Source organism: Ovis aries, chromosome X (genome assembly GCF_016772045.2).
Source record: "Ovis aries strain OAR_USU_Benz2616 breed Rambouillet chromosome X, ARS-UI_Ramb_v3.0, whole genome shotgun sequence".
NCBI classification, from domain to species: domain Eukaryota; kingdom Metazoa; phylum Chordata; class Mammalia; order Artiodactyla; family Bovidae; genus Ovis; species Ovis aries.
The window spans coordinates 23,091,258-23,106,023 of record NC_056080.1 but is presented as its reverse complement, the minus strand read 5'-3'; the positions used below and the strand labels follow the sequence as shown (position 1 = coordinate 23,106,023).

At 39.9% G+C, this 14,766-nt stretch overlaps 1 protein-coding gene across 2 annotated transcripts in view; it reads right to left on the bottom strand.

Moving 5' to 3' along the window:
* POLA1 (DNA polymerase alpha 1, catalytic subunit) overlaps positions 1–14,766 on the bottom strand; it is a 291,633-nt gene that overhangs the window by 177,193 nt on the left and 99,674 nt on the right. For both annotated transcript variants that reach the window (XM_012106423.5, XM_042242229.2), the window contains exons 27-28: positions 1,270–1,302; positions 441–533 (exon numbers count right to left, since the gene is read on the bottom strand). In XM_012106423.5, coding sequence (XP_011961813.3) covers positions 441–533; positions 1,270–1,302 — 126 coding nt within the window. The remainder of the gene's footprint in view (positions 1–440; positions 534–1,269; positions 1,303–14,766) is intronic.

The following is a 14,766-nucleotide window of genomic DNA, read 5'->3' as shown; positions in this document are numbered from 1 at the left end:
CTAAAAATGATTATTTTTAAATGTCGCCTTGTCTTTTTAAATATATTTTAAGTATTCTTGTGAAAATTATAGATATATGCATATAATGTAGTTAGGTATGTATTTACCCACATCTACCACTGTATAAAATACATCTGAATGTAACTAGAGACATATTTCTCCTTATGAACGACAATGTGATAAGTACTAATGTGATCACATCTTAAACTTACCAAACCTAGACTGTTTTCTAAAGGTAAAACATATCTATTACTTATGGAAAAATCTTCCTTTGTTTTTGCCCTCAAAGTAAATAACTAGAGTAGAAGTTGAAATAAAACAGGGGATGAAGAATCAAAGGCACTAAATTTATTATCATTTTCAGAAGGACACATATATGTAGAAACCAGAAACAATTCACAAAAGTAGGTGAAACATATAATTTTATGAAATTATCTCACCTTGTTTCCCAATTTAAACACTTCTTCCAGATTGGTGCTATTGGTGTTGATCATAATTGAATCTGTATCTCCATAAATAACTTCAAGATTCATCTAATGAAAAGCAAAAATTATAAAAATTAACAACAAAAACACCATGACCATCACACACTCAGTGAATCTCAAAATATTCCGTTATCTAAATTACAGGTTCCAGATGATTTTTAAAAAGTTTACACTTCTTCTTGCCCATATTGTCAGTGTACAAAGACTAAGCCCCAATAAACCAAAAAACACACAAAAAAATCTCCCTGATTTTCTTAAAGCAGACAGTAGAGTGGCAGAGGAAGTATCTAGTTTCAACTGAAATAAAATGTAGGACTGAATAAAATAAAGATAAGAGACCAGGAAATGGAGGGGTCTGTATTTACCAGCTGTCCCTCATGCTTAATGGTCAGGGCAATTTATAAAGCAGAGACAAAATGGGGTTTTTTCAACCCAGTCCACAAATCTATATTAAATTCTTAGTAGTTAGCAGAATATGAAGAGTGCCAAAAGAAATCAATCATCACAAACAACACTAGAGTACATACAGTTTAAAGGCCTGGAAGTAAACTCTAATTAGCACTGTTACTAATTTGCTAGAAACACTCACATATAGGCTTCAAGCAGTGGTTAGATTATATCAGTGTTAGTAAAAGAAAAAGGCTATAATCCATTAGGAGGGATTATAAATGTAAACCAGGCATTGTAAGAAGCCATTTCCAGTGTGTTTGGGTTACAATTCCTTAAATACAACAACATCACCAAGTATGGTATCTAAGAATTACTGTACAATGAAAATGCTTACCTTCTGAACCATCTCCTTCGTATGCATCAAAATCTAAATGAAATGGAAAAAAAGTGAAGATTAATGCATTACATAATTTACAAAAACCTATTGTATAAAGTGTAGAGGAACTAAAGAGCCTCTTGATGAAAGTGAAAGAGGAGAGTGAAAAAGTTGGCTTAAAGCTCAACATTCAGAAAACTAAGATCATGGCATCTGGTCCCATCACTTCGTGGGAAATAGATGGGCAAACAGTGGAAACAGTGAGATAGAAGATAATTAATTTGTCCTAGTAAGTGATAGAGCAAAGATATGAACCCAGGCACTCTGACTCCAGAGTGTGGGGCCTGAGTCACTGCATGCTACTGCCTCTAGATCAGCATCCATCTTTCAAAGCATCACTCTAAGCCAGAGTCACTCTTCCAATGAGCCAGAGAGATTTACTTCATTTACATTTCTTTTTCCTACCTCCAAGAGTCTTCCTTGTCAACTCAGCTCAAACCTCATAGTGTTTCTGTTCTTCTGGTCCTTTATGTTACAAAGCCCTGTAAATGCTCACCTAAAGAGGATCTGTTATATCTGCCCCTTGTGTTCCATTTTTATTGTCCACCTCACCTTTGGTACAGTCGCCCAATGTTGTTCATGAGCTCAGTGTTCTAAGTTATCAGGAAAAGAAGACCTTTCTCCTGCCCTGGGGGTGGTGGGTGGTGGTAAATACAGATCAGGGTAACCAATGGTTTTAATAGTGGCTGTACAGTGGAATCACCCTGGGATCTTTTAAAATGCCACTACCTGGCCCCAGCAATTTTTTTAAACAGCTCTCAAGATTATTCTTATGTTGCAGGCAGGGTTAAGGACCACTGGACTAAGATCATGGTAATCCCATCCTGGAAACAGTTTTTAGCCCACAGTCTGTCCCCTCCCCAATTAGACCACAAGTTCCTGGAGGTCAGAGCACATGTTTCTGCTTCACATCTACTGCTGCTGCTGCTAAGTCGCTTCAGTCGTGTCCGACTCTGTGCGACCCCATAGACGGTAGCCTATCAGGCTCCTTCGTCCCTGGGATTCTCCAGGCAAGAACACTGGAGTGGGTTGCCATTTCCTTCTCCAATGCATGAAAGTGAAAAGTGAAAGGGAAGTCGCTCAGTCATGTCTGACTCATAGCGACCCCACGGACTGCAGCCCCCCAGGCTCCTCCATCCATGGGATTTTCCAGGCAAGAGTACTGGAGTGGGGTGTCTTCACATCTAACAAGCACTCAAAAAACTGCTGGCTAGCTGACTGATAGGTCTCAGAGTAATCTCAATCACTTTTCTACTAGATGCTAAAATCCAGTTAACTCATAAAAAACATTCACTCTCCTCTACTTCATCTTCATTATTTAATATTTAAATTACAGGAAAATACTTTGTGGGAAAACACTTGACAATTCCTTTGAGAAAAAAGCAATAATGCGATCCACCCAAGTCAACGTAATCACAGTGAGGACAAAACTAACTACTTATCATGAGTTGTCTTCACCCTCTGACCATTCCACCCTGCTGGGCTGGGCTTCCCTCATCACAACGGACAGCCCCACAAGGTAACTATTTCCTGCTAAGTACAACATCTCGGGAGCAATGTGTCAGTCTTTCACTCCAACTCCACAAGTGCACTAACCAATTTCTTCTGCTCTCCTTTTGCACCATGAACCAAACCTACTGTGTTTCCCCTGAGTACACCTCCAACGGGAAGCGGCAACATTCACCTCTCACTCCAACACTCATTCTCACACTGTCCTGCCACCAGCTCACAACCATTTCCACACACAATCTGAGTGAGGGCTGCTACTAAAATGAGTTTCCCTTTGATGGAAGAAAGCTCTTGGTGGATGCTTTGCAAACAAATGACAGAAAATTAGGCAAACGACTAAAACTATATATACTATAACATGTATATGTATGCCTGACTCCCTTTACTGTCCACTTGAAACTATCACAACATCGTTAATCAGATATACTTCAATCTGAAATAAAAAGTTAAAAAAGAACTATATACACTGCAATTGCTTTTTTCACCTAGTACTTTATTTCAGAAATTATTCCTTACTCACATGTAAAGAGCGGTCTTAATTTTTCTTTTTAATGACTACACAGTGTTCCACTGTACATCTCAAGCATGATTTAACTAGTGCTCTACTAATCAATGTAGGTGGTTCATAACGCTTACCTTCATAACCACACTTAATAATCCTTACATACACGTAATTTGCCAATCTGCCAATAATGAAATAAACTCCTACAAGAGGGCTTATTGGGTCAAAGGTTGTACCTTTTTACAATTTTTGATAAACATAGCCAAACAAGTCTCCACATAGGTTGTACCAATTTCTGACAATAGTTTCAATCACCATCTTTCCTGTGGGCTACCAAATTTTTAGTATCTAGCAGAGGCCCTGGTACACAGTAGCTATTAATGAATATTTGTAGAATGCTAAATTATAAACCCCATTTTACAGATGAGGAAAACTAGGCACTACAATTTTATCCAAAGTAACAGAGCTCATCAATAGCTTGATCTGGGCTGGACCTTATGTTTCATTTTCTTTTCATCATGTCTTCCTGCCTTGTTAAAAAGTCCGTTCCACATGAATGTTCTGGAAGTCAACAATCAAAAACTTATACATTACAGACATTTCTCCATTAAGGAAATGTATTTTTTTTAAAAAAGCCACAGGTATCCTGAAAGGTCTACTGGACACAAGGTACAGTGATTACAAGATAACTGTTCATAAGTTCATTTCAAAGTGACAAGCCTAATATTAAAGCTACCCATTCTGACAGAAAATCATTTTCTAAGTGCCAGCAGCTAGAAAACAGGGCTATAAAGGCTTGCTAAATTCATTAATAAGGCAGTCTGCAGTTATCTGATTTCACAGCAACACCTGCATATTTATCTACTCATTACCAATTGGATGATGGAATTTTTTCAAGCACATTTCAAAAATCTGCCAACTTCAAGTGTAAAAAAATAAACTTTGTGGTTAATTTTTCCCTTAACAAAGTACAGCTGTTGAGAATAATTGTTCAAGATCTTACCCTGTAATGTCAACTGCAGCAGAACAAAGAGTATTTAATTAGCAAATCTATCCAGTAATTCAACACCTATTATATAAAATGCCTTCGTGATTTTATTCAGGATAATTTGCTAAGAGGGTTATTACTGACATTCAGATGGAATTTAAAATTCCTACGCAAGTCGAGTCATAATAGCAGTAATGATCTCCCCAATCAGGAGATTCGGTGTCACACAAGGCTCTCTTGCAATGCAGCAGCCGATTTCCTGACTTCTTAATTCCTGGGCTCAGCTCAGTGAGAGCCCTTCATGCCGGTATTTCAGTCAGCAATACATCTTTAATGGGACTCTATTAAAATAACTAGAACAAAAATGACTTTTTTTTGGTTAAGAAGAATGACAGCACTGCCATCATATCAATCATGGCAGGCTTTGCAGAGCAGTGCCATTGGGGGTGGGGGAAAGAGGGGGGAACAGGAAAGGAGTGGGGCTGGGGGTAGGGAGAACAGTAATTAATACGAAAGGGTGTTTTAACCCCAATCTGAGCCTCTGAAGACAGGGGAAGGGTAGTGGGGACTAAAAAGGAAATGTGAAGTTTATCTCCAAAAATTGCTACCTAGAGAAAATTGTTCAGAACACACCCACGACGTGGTTTACTAAGCAGAAAGCATGTTTGTTGCTCTGGGGTTAACAACAGCAGTGATCTAAGACCAACTACAACTAAGGTGTGTGGTCACAGGGTCTCCTTACAAGGCCAGGATAAAGGTGGGGGTCTTTATTTTCTGTTACAACAGGATACTAATATCTTACCATGCATTCATTCAAAGATTATAAAATGTTTTTAGATGCTCTTACAGACTAAAACAGTGCTTATTAATACTAAATGAGAGAGAAAATACCAACTTTTCAGTTAACAACAACAACAACAAAAAAACATTTCAAGCTCTTATTCCAAAAGCATACCTTAATTATAGTAATATCCACTAACAAGAAATCCACTTGATATATGATGCAGAAACTAAACAACAACCTTCTAAGTTAGGCAAATGCTGGGTAAGGTCAAATTTGAAACAAATAGTGCACGAAGAGAATGACAAGTGAAATCTCAAACGGCTTTAGGATTCTTCTGTTACTGATGACATACAATTATAAATAAACTGGAAAGTTTTTTTATACATTAGCATAATAGGGGGAGCAAAATGAATGGTTTTGAAGGATGAGGAAGAGAAAAGTAGAAGAATATCAATATTATGATATTTGGTAATCCAACCATTATCTAAGCTTTCCCTATTCCCAGTCTCAGCAGTTTCCAAGCAGGACTTCATGTTACTCAGTTCTTCTGCTTGGTAAATATCTTTTATTTCATCCTCAATATATTAGATTACTTTTTTCCTATTTTCCTATTCTCTGTTATCCTTAAAATATGTGTCTTCTCTCTAAGATGTTCAAGGAGCAAGGGCTATGGATTTAATAAGCATCTTACTCTCTATCTCCACCATTTCCAAGACACTAGGCTCCTCACTGCCTCTTAACTTCAGCTTTACCTTCATTAAAATTGGGATAATACTACCTACCTAGTTCACAGAGCTAGATGGGAATAAGAACTGTATGCTGAAAAAATGCTTTACAAAGATAGAACACCTATTTGTATCAATTTGTATACAAATGTGAGTCCAAAAAAAAATGTCAGGGGTCAGAAATCTGAGTGTTGGTTTCAAGTGCCAATTATAAGGTAAGTGATTTGGTAGTGATAAGTTAGTTTCCCTCTCTAGGTCTAGTAGCAATAAGTTAGTTTCTCTAAGTCTGAGCTTTCTCATTGATAAAACTAAGAGGTTGGGATTCCTCCCAGACCTAAAAATACAGAATCCAAGTTTGACAAATAGCAATATCTCCTCTCCTTTTATCTGGCTGCATGGACATTGTTCCACATTCACTTCTTTTGTATTATGAAAAGGAGGCACTAATATACTAAATAAAGATAACTAGCAATACAAGAATATATTACCATATTCTAGGTTACTTTTGAAGGCTACGTAGTTGTAAAATAACTAGAAATACATAAGGTCTCATAAATTGTCTGCATACAACTTTAGGCATTACACTTTCAGTGGGTGGGCATATTTACAGAACACAAAAACACCTGACACTTTGTCTTGATCACCTCTGGATCCCCTACCCTGGGAGAATATGTGCACATCTACACTACCAACTTCTTTATTTAACTTATATGCAGAGTACATCATGCAAAATGCTGGGCTGGATGAATCACAAGCTGGAATCAAGATTGTCGGGAGAAATAGCAACAATTTCAGATATGCAGATGATACGAAGAGGTGGCAAGAATACACAGAAGAACTATACAAAAAAGATCTTTATGACCCAGACAATCATGATGGTATGCTCACTCACCTAGAGCCAGACATCCTGGAATGCGAAGTCAAGTGGGCCTTAGGAAGCATCACTATAAACGAAGCTAGTGGAGGTGATGGAGTTCCAGTTGAACTGTTTCAAATTCTAAAAGATGATGCTGTGAAAGTGCTGCACTCAATACACCAGCAAATTTGAAAAACTCAGCAGTGGCCACAGACTGGAAAAGGTCAGTTTTCATTCCAATCCCAAAAAAAGGCAACAACAAAGAATGCTCAAACTACTGCACAATTGCACTCATCTCACAAGCTAGTATACTTTATGCTCAAAATTCTCCAAACCAGGCTTCAACAGTGAACCATGAACTTCCAGATGTTCAAGCTGGTTTTAGACAAGGCAGAGGAACCAGAGATCAAATTGCCAACATCCGCTGGATCATCGAAAAAGCAAGAGAGTTCCAGAAAAACATCTATCTCTGCTTTATTGACTATGCCAAAGCCTTTGACTGTGTGGATCATAACAAACTGGGGAAAATTCTTAGAGATGGGAATACCAGAGTACCTGACCTGCCTCTTGAGAAACCTATATGCAGGTCAGGAAGCAACAGTTAGAACTGGACATGGAAAAACAAACTGGTTCCAAATCAGGAAAGGAATACATCAAGGCTGTATATTGTCACCCTGCTTATTTAACTTTTATGCAGAGTACATCATGAGAAACGCTGGGCTGGAAGAAGCACAAGCTGCAATGAAGATTGCTGGGAGAAATATCAAAAGCCTCAGATATGCAGATGACACCACCCTTATGGGAGAAAGTGAAGAAGAACTAAAGAGCCTCTTGATGAAAGTGAAAGAGGAGAGTGAAAAAGTTGGCTTAAAACTCAACATTTAGAAAACCTAGTCCCATCACTTCATGGCAAATAGATGGGATTTTGGGGGGGCTCCAAAATCATTGCAGACGGTGACTGCAGCCATGAAATTAAAAGACACTTACTCCTTGGAAGAAAAGTGAAAGTGAAGTCGCTCAGTCATGTCCGACTCTTTGCGACCCCATGGACTATAGCCCACCAAGCTCCTCCATCCATGGGATTCTCCAGGCAAGAATACTGGAGTGGGTTGCCATTTCCTTCTCCAGAGGATCTTCCCGACCCAGGGATTGAACCCAGGTCTCCCGCATTGCAGGCAGATGCTTTAACCTCTGAACCACCACTGCCTGCCCCTTGGAAAAGTTATGACCAATCTAGACAGCTTATTAAAAAGCAGAGACATTACTTGGCCAACAAAGGTCCGTCTAGTCAAAGCTGTGGTTTTTCCAGTAGTCACGTATGGATGTGAGAGTTGGACTATAAAGAAAGCTGAGCACCAAAGAATTGATGCTTTTGAACTGTGGTGTTGAAGGAGACTCTTCAAAGTCCCTTGGACTGCAAGGAGATCCAACCAGTCCATCCTAAAGGAAATCAGTCCTGAAGATTCATTGGAAGGACTGATGCTGAAGCTGAAACTCCAATACTCTGGCCACCTAATGTGAAGAACTGGCTCATTTGAAAAGACTTTGATGCTGGGAAAGATTGAAGGCAGGAGAAAGGGACAACAGAGGATGAGATGGTTGGATAGCATTACCGACTCAATGGACATGAGTTTGCATAAACTCTGGCAGTTGGTGATGGACAGGGAGGCCTGGCATGCTGTGGTCCATGGGGTCACAAAGAGTTGAACACAACTGAGCAACTGAACTGAACTGAACCACTCTAATGGCAGAAAGTGAAGAGGAACTAAAGGAGTCCCTTGATGAAGGTCAAAGAGGAGAGTGAAAAAGCTTGCTTAAAACTCAGCATTCAAAAATGAAGATCATGGTATCCATCTCATCGCTTCATGGCAAATAAAAGGGGAAAAAGTGGAAGCAGTGACAGATTTTAATTTCTTAGGCTCCAAAATCACTGAAAGGTGACTGCAGTCATGAAATTCCAAGACACTTGCTCCTTGGAAGGCAAGCTATGACAAACCTATACAGCGTATTAACAAACCTAGACAGCACATTAAAAAGCAGAGACATCACTTTGCTGACCAAGGTCAGTCAAAGCTATGGTTTTGCCAATAGTCATGTATGGATTTGAGAGTTGGACCATAAAGAAAGCTGAGAGCCAAAGAATTGGTGCTTTTGAGTTGTGGTGCTGGAGAAGACTCTTGAGAGTCCCTTTAACTTCCAAGGAGATCAAAACAGTCAATTAAAGCAAGTCAATCCTGAATATTCATTGGAAGGACTGATGATGAAGCTGAAGCTCCAATACTTTGGCCACCTGATGTGAAGAGTCGATTCACTGGAAAAGACCATGACGTTGGGAAAGATGGAAGGCAAAAGGAAAAGAGGGCTGCAGAGGATGAGATGGTTAGATAGCATCACTGACTCAGTGGACATGAATTTGAGCAAACTCAGGGAGATAATGAAGGACAGGAAAGCCTGGCACACTGCAGTTGATTGGGGTTGCAGAGCCGGACACAACTTAGTGACTGAACAACAAGCAGATATATATCACTGTTTCTCATTCTCAGCACTACTGACACTTAGGCTGCATAATTCTTTATCATGGAGGCTGTCCCTGGCCTCTACCCACTACATGCCAAGTAGCATGCATGCCCATGCATATGTGTGCACAGTTCTGCCAAATGATTCCTGAGGAGCATAATTGTCCCTGGCTGAGAATCAGTGATATTATAACTCAACATTTTCTCTTTCTAGGCCTATATTCAACTGTCTGTTCCACATACATTCATTCTAAATCCCAACCATCTTCTCCAAACCTTCACCAGTTCCAAACACAATAAATAGCTTCTCCAACAAAAACAAAGGGCTGACTTCCTTTCTAATCTGATGAACTGACAAATCTCAGTCAGACTCTGTCTTTCCAGCGTGTGCCTCCTGTCAATGTGCTATCCCTCATCCAGGCCCTCATCCCTTGCCTAGCCTACCTGTCTCCAGCAGCACTACCTTCCAAGTCATTCTTCATACTTGGCCAGCGTTCTTTCTAAAAATATACTCTCTGAAATGCAATTCAAACCCCTGAGCTTGACCTGAGACTCATGATGTAGCTAAGGGCCCCCCTTATCTGCTAACGCTTCCCACATGCATCTTTCAATCTAATCTTCCTGAAATATTTTGAGTACACTGAACAAGCCATACTCATTTCTTGCTTCCGTGCTTTATGCTGTTTCTACACAGTGTGTGAAAAGTGTTGATTCAGAAGTTAGGCTCTGTGATCTAACCAAACATTGTAAACCAACTATACTTCAATTTTTGAAAAAATTTTTAAATAAATTAGGCTGTGTGATGGCTACTTTCATGTGTCAAGTTGGCTAGGCCACAGTACGCAGATATGTAGTGAAACACCAGTTGAGAAGCTGCTATGAAGTTATTATTATTATTTTCCAAGAGACTGACATTTAAATCAGTAGACTTTGAGTAAAGGAAAAAACACACCAGAATGCATGTGGGCCTCATCCAACCAGTTGGAGGCACTAAAGGAAAAAGACTGAGGGGCCCCAGAGAGAGAGGGAACTCTGCTATAGACTGTCTTCAGACTGAAACTGAAACTCCACTCTTCTTGTTAAACATCAACTCATGGCCCATATGTCTGGGTCTCCAGCTTGCCCATATGCCCTGCATATCTCAGATTTGCCAGCCCCAACTACTGCAAGAGCGAATTCCCTAAAATCAATCAATCGCTCGTACACACCCACCCCCACACACACCATACACCCACCAAACCCCTTTGATTCTGTTTCTCTGGAGAACTGTGACTGATACACGCTGCCTGAGTTCAGGGCCTAACAGTGCTCCTTAAAGCTGCATGATCTCATGCACACAAGATAACCTCTCTAAGCCCCCAATTCCTTGACTGTAAAATGGAGACAGTAACTGCAGCTTCTGTATATCAGGGGTACCATAAGCATTTAATGTAACAACATATGTCAACTATTTTGTACAGCCTGTGATATATTAATTGAAGTGCTCAGTAAGTGTGAGGTATTATCATTACCTAACATTTACTTACTTTACAAGGAACTTCATACCATCAGAAAAGCCTCTCTGGACGCCCCAATTCAATGATACTCATGAGACTGTTACTCCAATGTGCTCCCAAATTATTCTGTGTATACCACAGCATATGACTCTATGACAAAAGGTAAGATTAAGAAACTACAAGCAAACTATAAGCAGAGATCATGTTTCTGCCACTAAACCTAACACAATGCCTGGCATGTAGCAGTAATTCAATGCATATTTATTTCTCAGGGTCTAGTAAGAGGAGGCAGACCCAAGTGGTCCAGCGTGAGAAGAGTGAAGCCATGGATTGATAAATGCACCTCCATAATAACAGGACCCTAAAGCTGGTTACAGAAAGTGGCAATTAAACCCACACACAGCATGCGTTTAAATGCTAGCTCTTTCCATGCAAGAAATGAAGAGTGAATCAGTTTTAATCCCACCTTCAAATACAATGCATGTTAGATAAACACATATTCACTCAAGAGAAATGAATTTCTACCCCAGTGATAAAGGCCCATTAATTATAAACTTGACTGAAACTGTGTACCTCTCCCATACGACTCTGGTTTCCAGATAAACTGATTTTGTTTTAAATCCTTAATTTACAACCTAACCTTTTGATAGCTCATGTGTAAGGAATATAAAACACGTTGAATAAACAAAGATTTCTGAAAGGTTTCTCCTCCACAAGAGACACATTTAATGATATTTATGAGTATCTTTCAATTACTGCCCTAAAATCTGACAGGGTCCTAATTTTGATCTAAAAACTTAAAAAAAAAAAACCCACAAAGTATGGGTTTGTCAAATATATGAAAAGTGAAATTCTCTCTTGTCTTCTAATTTCTTGCCCCCCAAATTTATTCATCTTGTGGACTTTTAAAAATCCACTTTACATACTGACTTTTAAAAAATTCTGTTCTCACCTTTAAACAAACCTTCATTTCACAACATTCTTATGCTGTATTCCTCTTCCAGGCCAACTTCCAGTTTAGAAACTCACATCTTGTTTGTTTCACTTGGACTTGCATTATTGCCATGCATGGGATTATATCTGACACACAATCCTGGAGAGCTTGCAGAGCTGGCTTTAAAGCGCACTTGAGCCAAATCTACTCACAGATACAAGAGTTCAAGTACGGGCCTGCATTCTTAAATATTAAATTCTCAGGGAGGGGGGGGGAAAAGAAAACCCTAAGACAAGATTGAAACTAGAGCAGGAGATATTAACCTAAAGTGAATAAATCTGAAAATCCTCAAAACTGTAAGGAAAAATTTGAATGTGTACCTACATGCATTTTTCTAGGAAAAGGGTCAATGTATTTCATCAATTTAGAAATTTTGATTCATTTAAATATAAGTGCCACTGAAGACGCTCCAATGAGCCATAAAAACGGAGCTTTCCAATTTTCTAGAATTCACATGACGGCCAGGAGGCTAGAAATACCCCCACCCAAAGGTTTTGCCTCTTGTCCCTCCAGTGTACTTCCCTCACAGAAAAACAGACATGTGAAAAAGGCACCACGATTTGGTTCCCTGACTGACTCCTCATGGCGGGGGTGGGGGTGGGGCTGGGGGTGGGGGTGGGGGGCGCTAATTAAGACACGGCCAAACTATGTCCGCGCTGTAGTGAACATCAGCACTCAAGCAAGTCTCGCACAACCTGATGAAAATTGACTCAAAGTGTCTTACTTCAGTAATCTCTTAGATGGAATGAATTTTACATTAGTGGGATCAAGCATGCACCAGGCCTCAGTGGAAATGAAAAGGGCTTATAGTAATAGGATTTATAAATCCACCCATTAGGTTAATGGCTAAATGATTTACATGTAACTTTCTCTCCCACCCTGCCCTCCCTCACCCTTTAACTCAGTAAAAACTATGCTTGGCATTTTCCACTGCAATGCCATACACAAAGGAAATAGCCTTTCTATTTTGGGACATTCTAATTTCTAATAATGGCTTGGGTAGCTACCATTAACTCTTTCAAAGCACAAATAATTGACTAATAAAATTAAGTATTCTATAAGGCCTGAAAGTGCTTAATTGATCATAATTGTCTATTTGAGAAGAAGGCGTCAGGCTGGCTATGCTCAGATAATGAAGTTGGGCAATTCTGAAGCACTGCAATCAAGATAATACTTATGGCTAAAAAGGACATTAGCATTTTCCAGAATCTGCAACATTTTCTTTATAACTGAGGTCATGGGAAAATCTGCCAAGCAAACTTGGAGCTCCCTGCCCCCACAAGTGGCAGATTTCACAGATTCCCACTCCACTGTTACTAAGCCTCTCACTGGTGGTCCAGAGGACAACCTCAAGCTGGAGAGTGGTCAAGGCACTGCTGTCACCATTTTGATGGAAACACTGTTGATTTCAAGAAAGCTGCTTTTTAGGATTGGTGTGTGACAAGACAGTCATAGAATTGTTCTTCGTTATTCTCTGCCCCAAGGGAGGTCAGAGGAGGGAGAGCTTTTTAAGCTTAACACCTGGCCGGGGTGGTGTCAGGTAGAGGAACTTCCTTGCTCCATACTAAGGCTAAACGCTAAATTCTGTTATTTAAGGACCATGCTTTCTACATACCCTCCCACCTCAACTCCTTGTAAAATGGTGTCTTGTGCCCACTCCCTTTCTATTAGAAGTTCAGAAAACAGATTCTAAGAGGAGCTGCTGCTGCTGCTGCTGCTGCTGCTGCTAAGTCGCTTCAGTCGTGTCCGACTCTGTGCAACCACATAGACGGCAGCCCACCAGGCTCCCCCATCCCTGGGATTCTCCAGACAAGAACACTGGAGTGGGTTGCCATTTCCTTCTCCAATGCATGAAAGTGAAAAGTCAAAGTGAAGTCGCTCAGTCGTGTCCGACTCGTAGCGACCGCATGGACTGCAGCCTACCGGGCTCCTCCATCCATGGGATTTTCCAGGCAAGAGTACTGGAGTGGGATGCCACTGCCTTCTTTGGATTCTAAGAGCTAGTTTTGATTAAAATAAAGAGTGTTCCTGTAGCTGTTGTATAACACAGGGACCTCAGCTTGGTGCTCTGTGATGACCTAGAGGGGTGGGATTGGGGCGGGGGGCTCAAGAGGGAGGGGATATATGTATACTTATAGCTGATTCATGTTGTTGTACAGCAGAAACTAACAACATTGCAAAGCAATTATACTCCAATTAAAAAAATAAAAATTAAATTAAATTTTAAAAGATATGGAGGGCTCCCACTTTAAAGAAAAATCTTCTTTCAGAAAGGTCTCAATTTGGAGAAATGTGATTGTGTTCACCTGTCCAGAGACAGACGAGCTGCACATGTACTCAGGCATGCCTCTATAATGTCTCTCTACATTTAAGGACTAATAAAATAAAATGTTTCTGTTTATCAAACACTTTTTCTTCTGTCCCATCATCCTCTATGCTATCTCTGGGAAGAACTACAGAAGTTTGAAAAAAAGATAAATACCAAGTTGAGAAATGTCATTTAGGATGGATGTGCAGAATATGGAGAGGAAATAAGACCAATATCTAAGCTATACAAGATCTGGCTAATCACTGCTAAGGAAAAAGAAAATCCCCTTTACTTCTGAACTTCATTTGCTTTTCAACTCTCTAATGTGGCCAAGGCTCAAGAATTTGATATGAATTCTAGGAAGTGCTGTTATTTTCTGTTTAGAACCTCAAAAAAGTAGTAATCACTCACCAACAAGTACTTCCTGAGCTGTTCTCACATGCTAGGTGGAGGGAACACAAAGGTGAGTGACTCAGACATGATCCCTTCCCTCTAGAGTGTGTACTAGCTAATGGAGGAGAGACTCAAAGAGGCAACTGAAAAAAATGTATATGCATACAGAACAGGCACCTTTGGGTGGAAGTTAGAGAAAATGCATGGAAGCTGACTGTAAATAAGGTGAAGGTGAGCTATAGGGAATAATAGGATGAGGAAGGCGAACGAAATTCAATGATTAAAGACAATTAAGCTTTCAAAATTCTTCTTTTTGGCAATAACAAGGAAAAAAAAAATACGGCTGAGGCTAGAATGCTTGGGAAGGTGGGGAGAGGTCAGGCA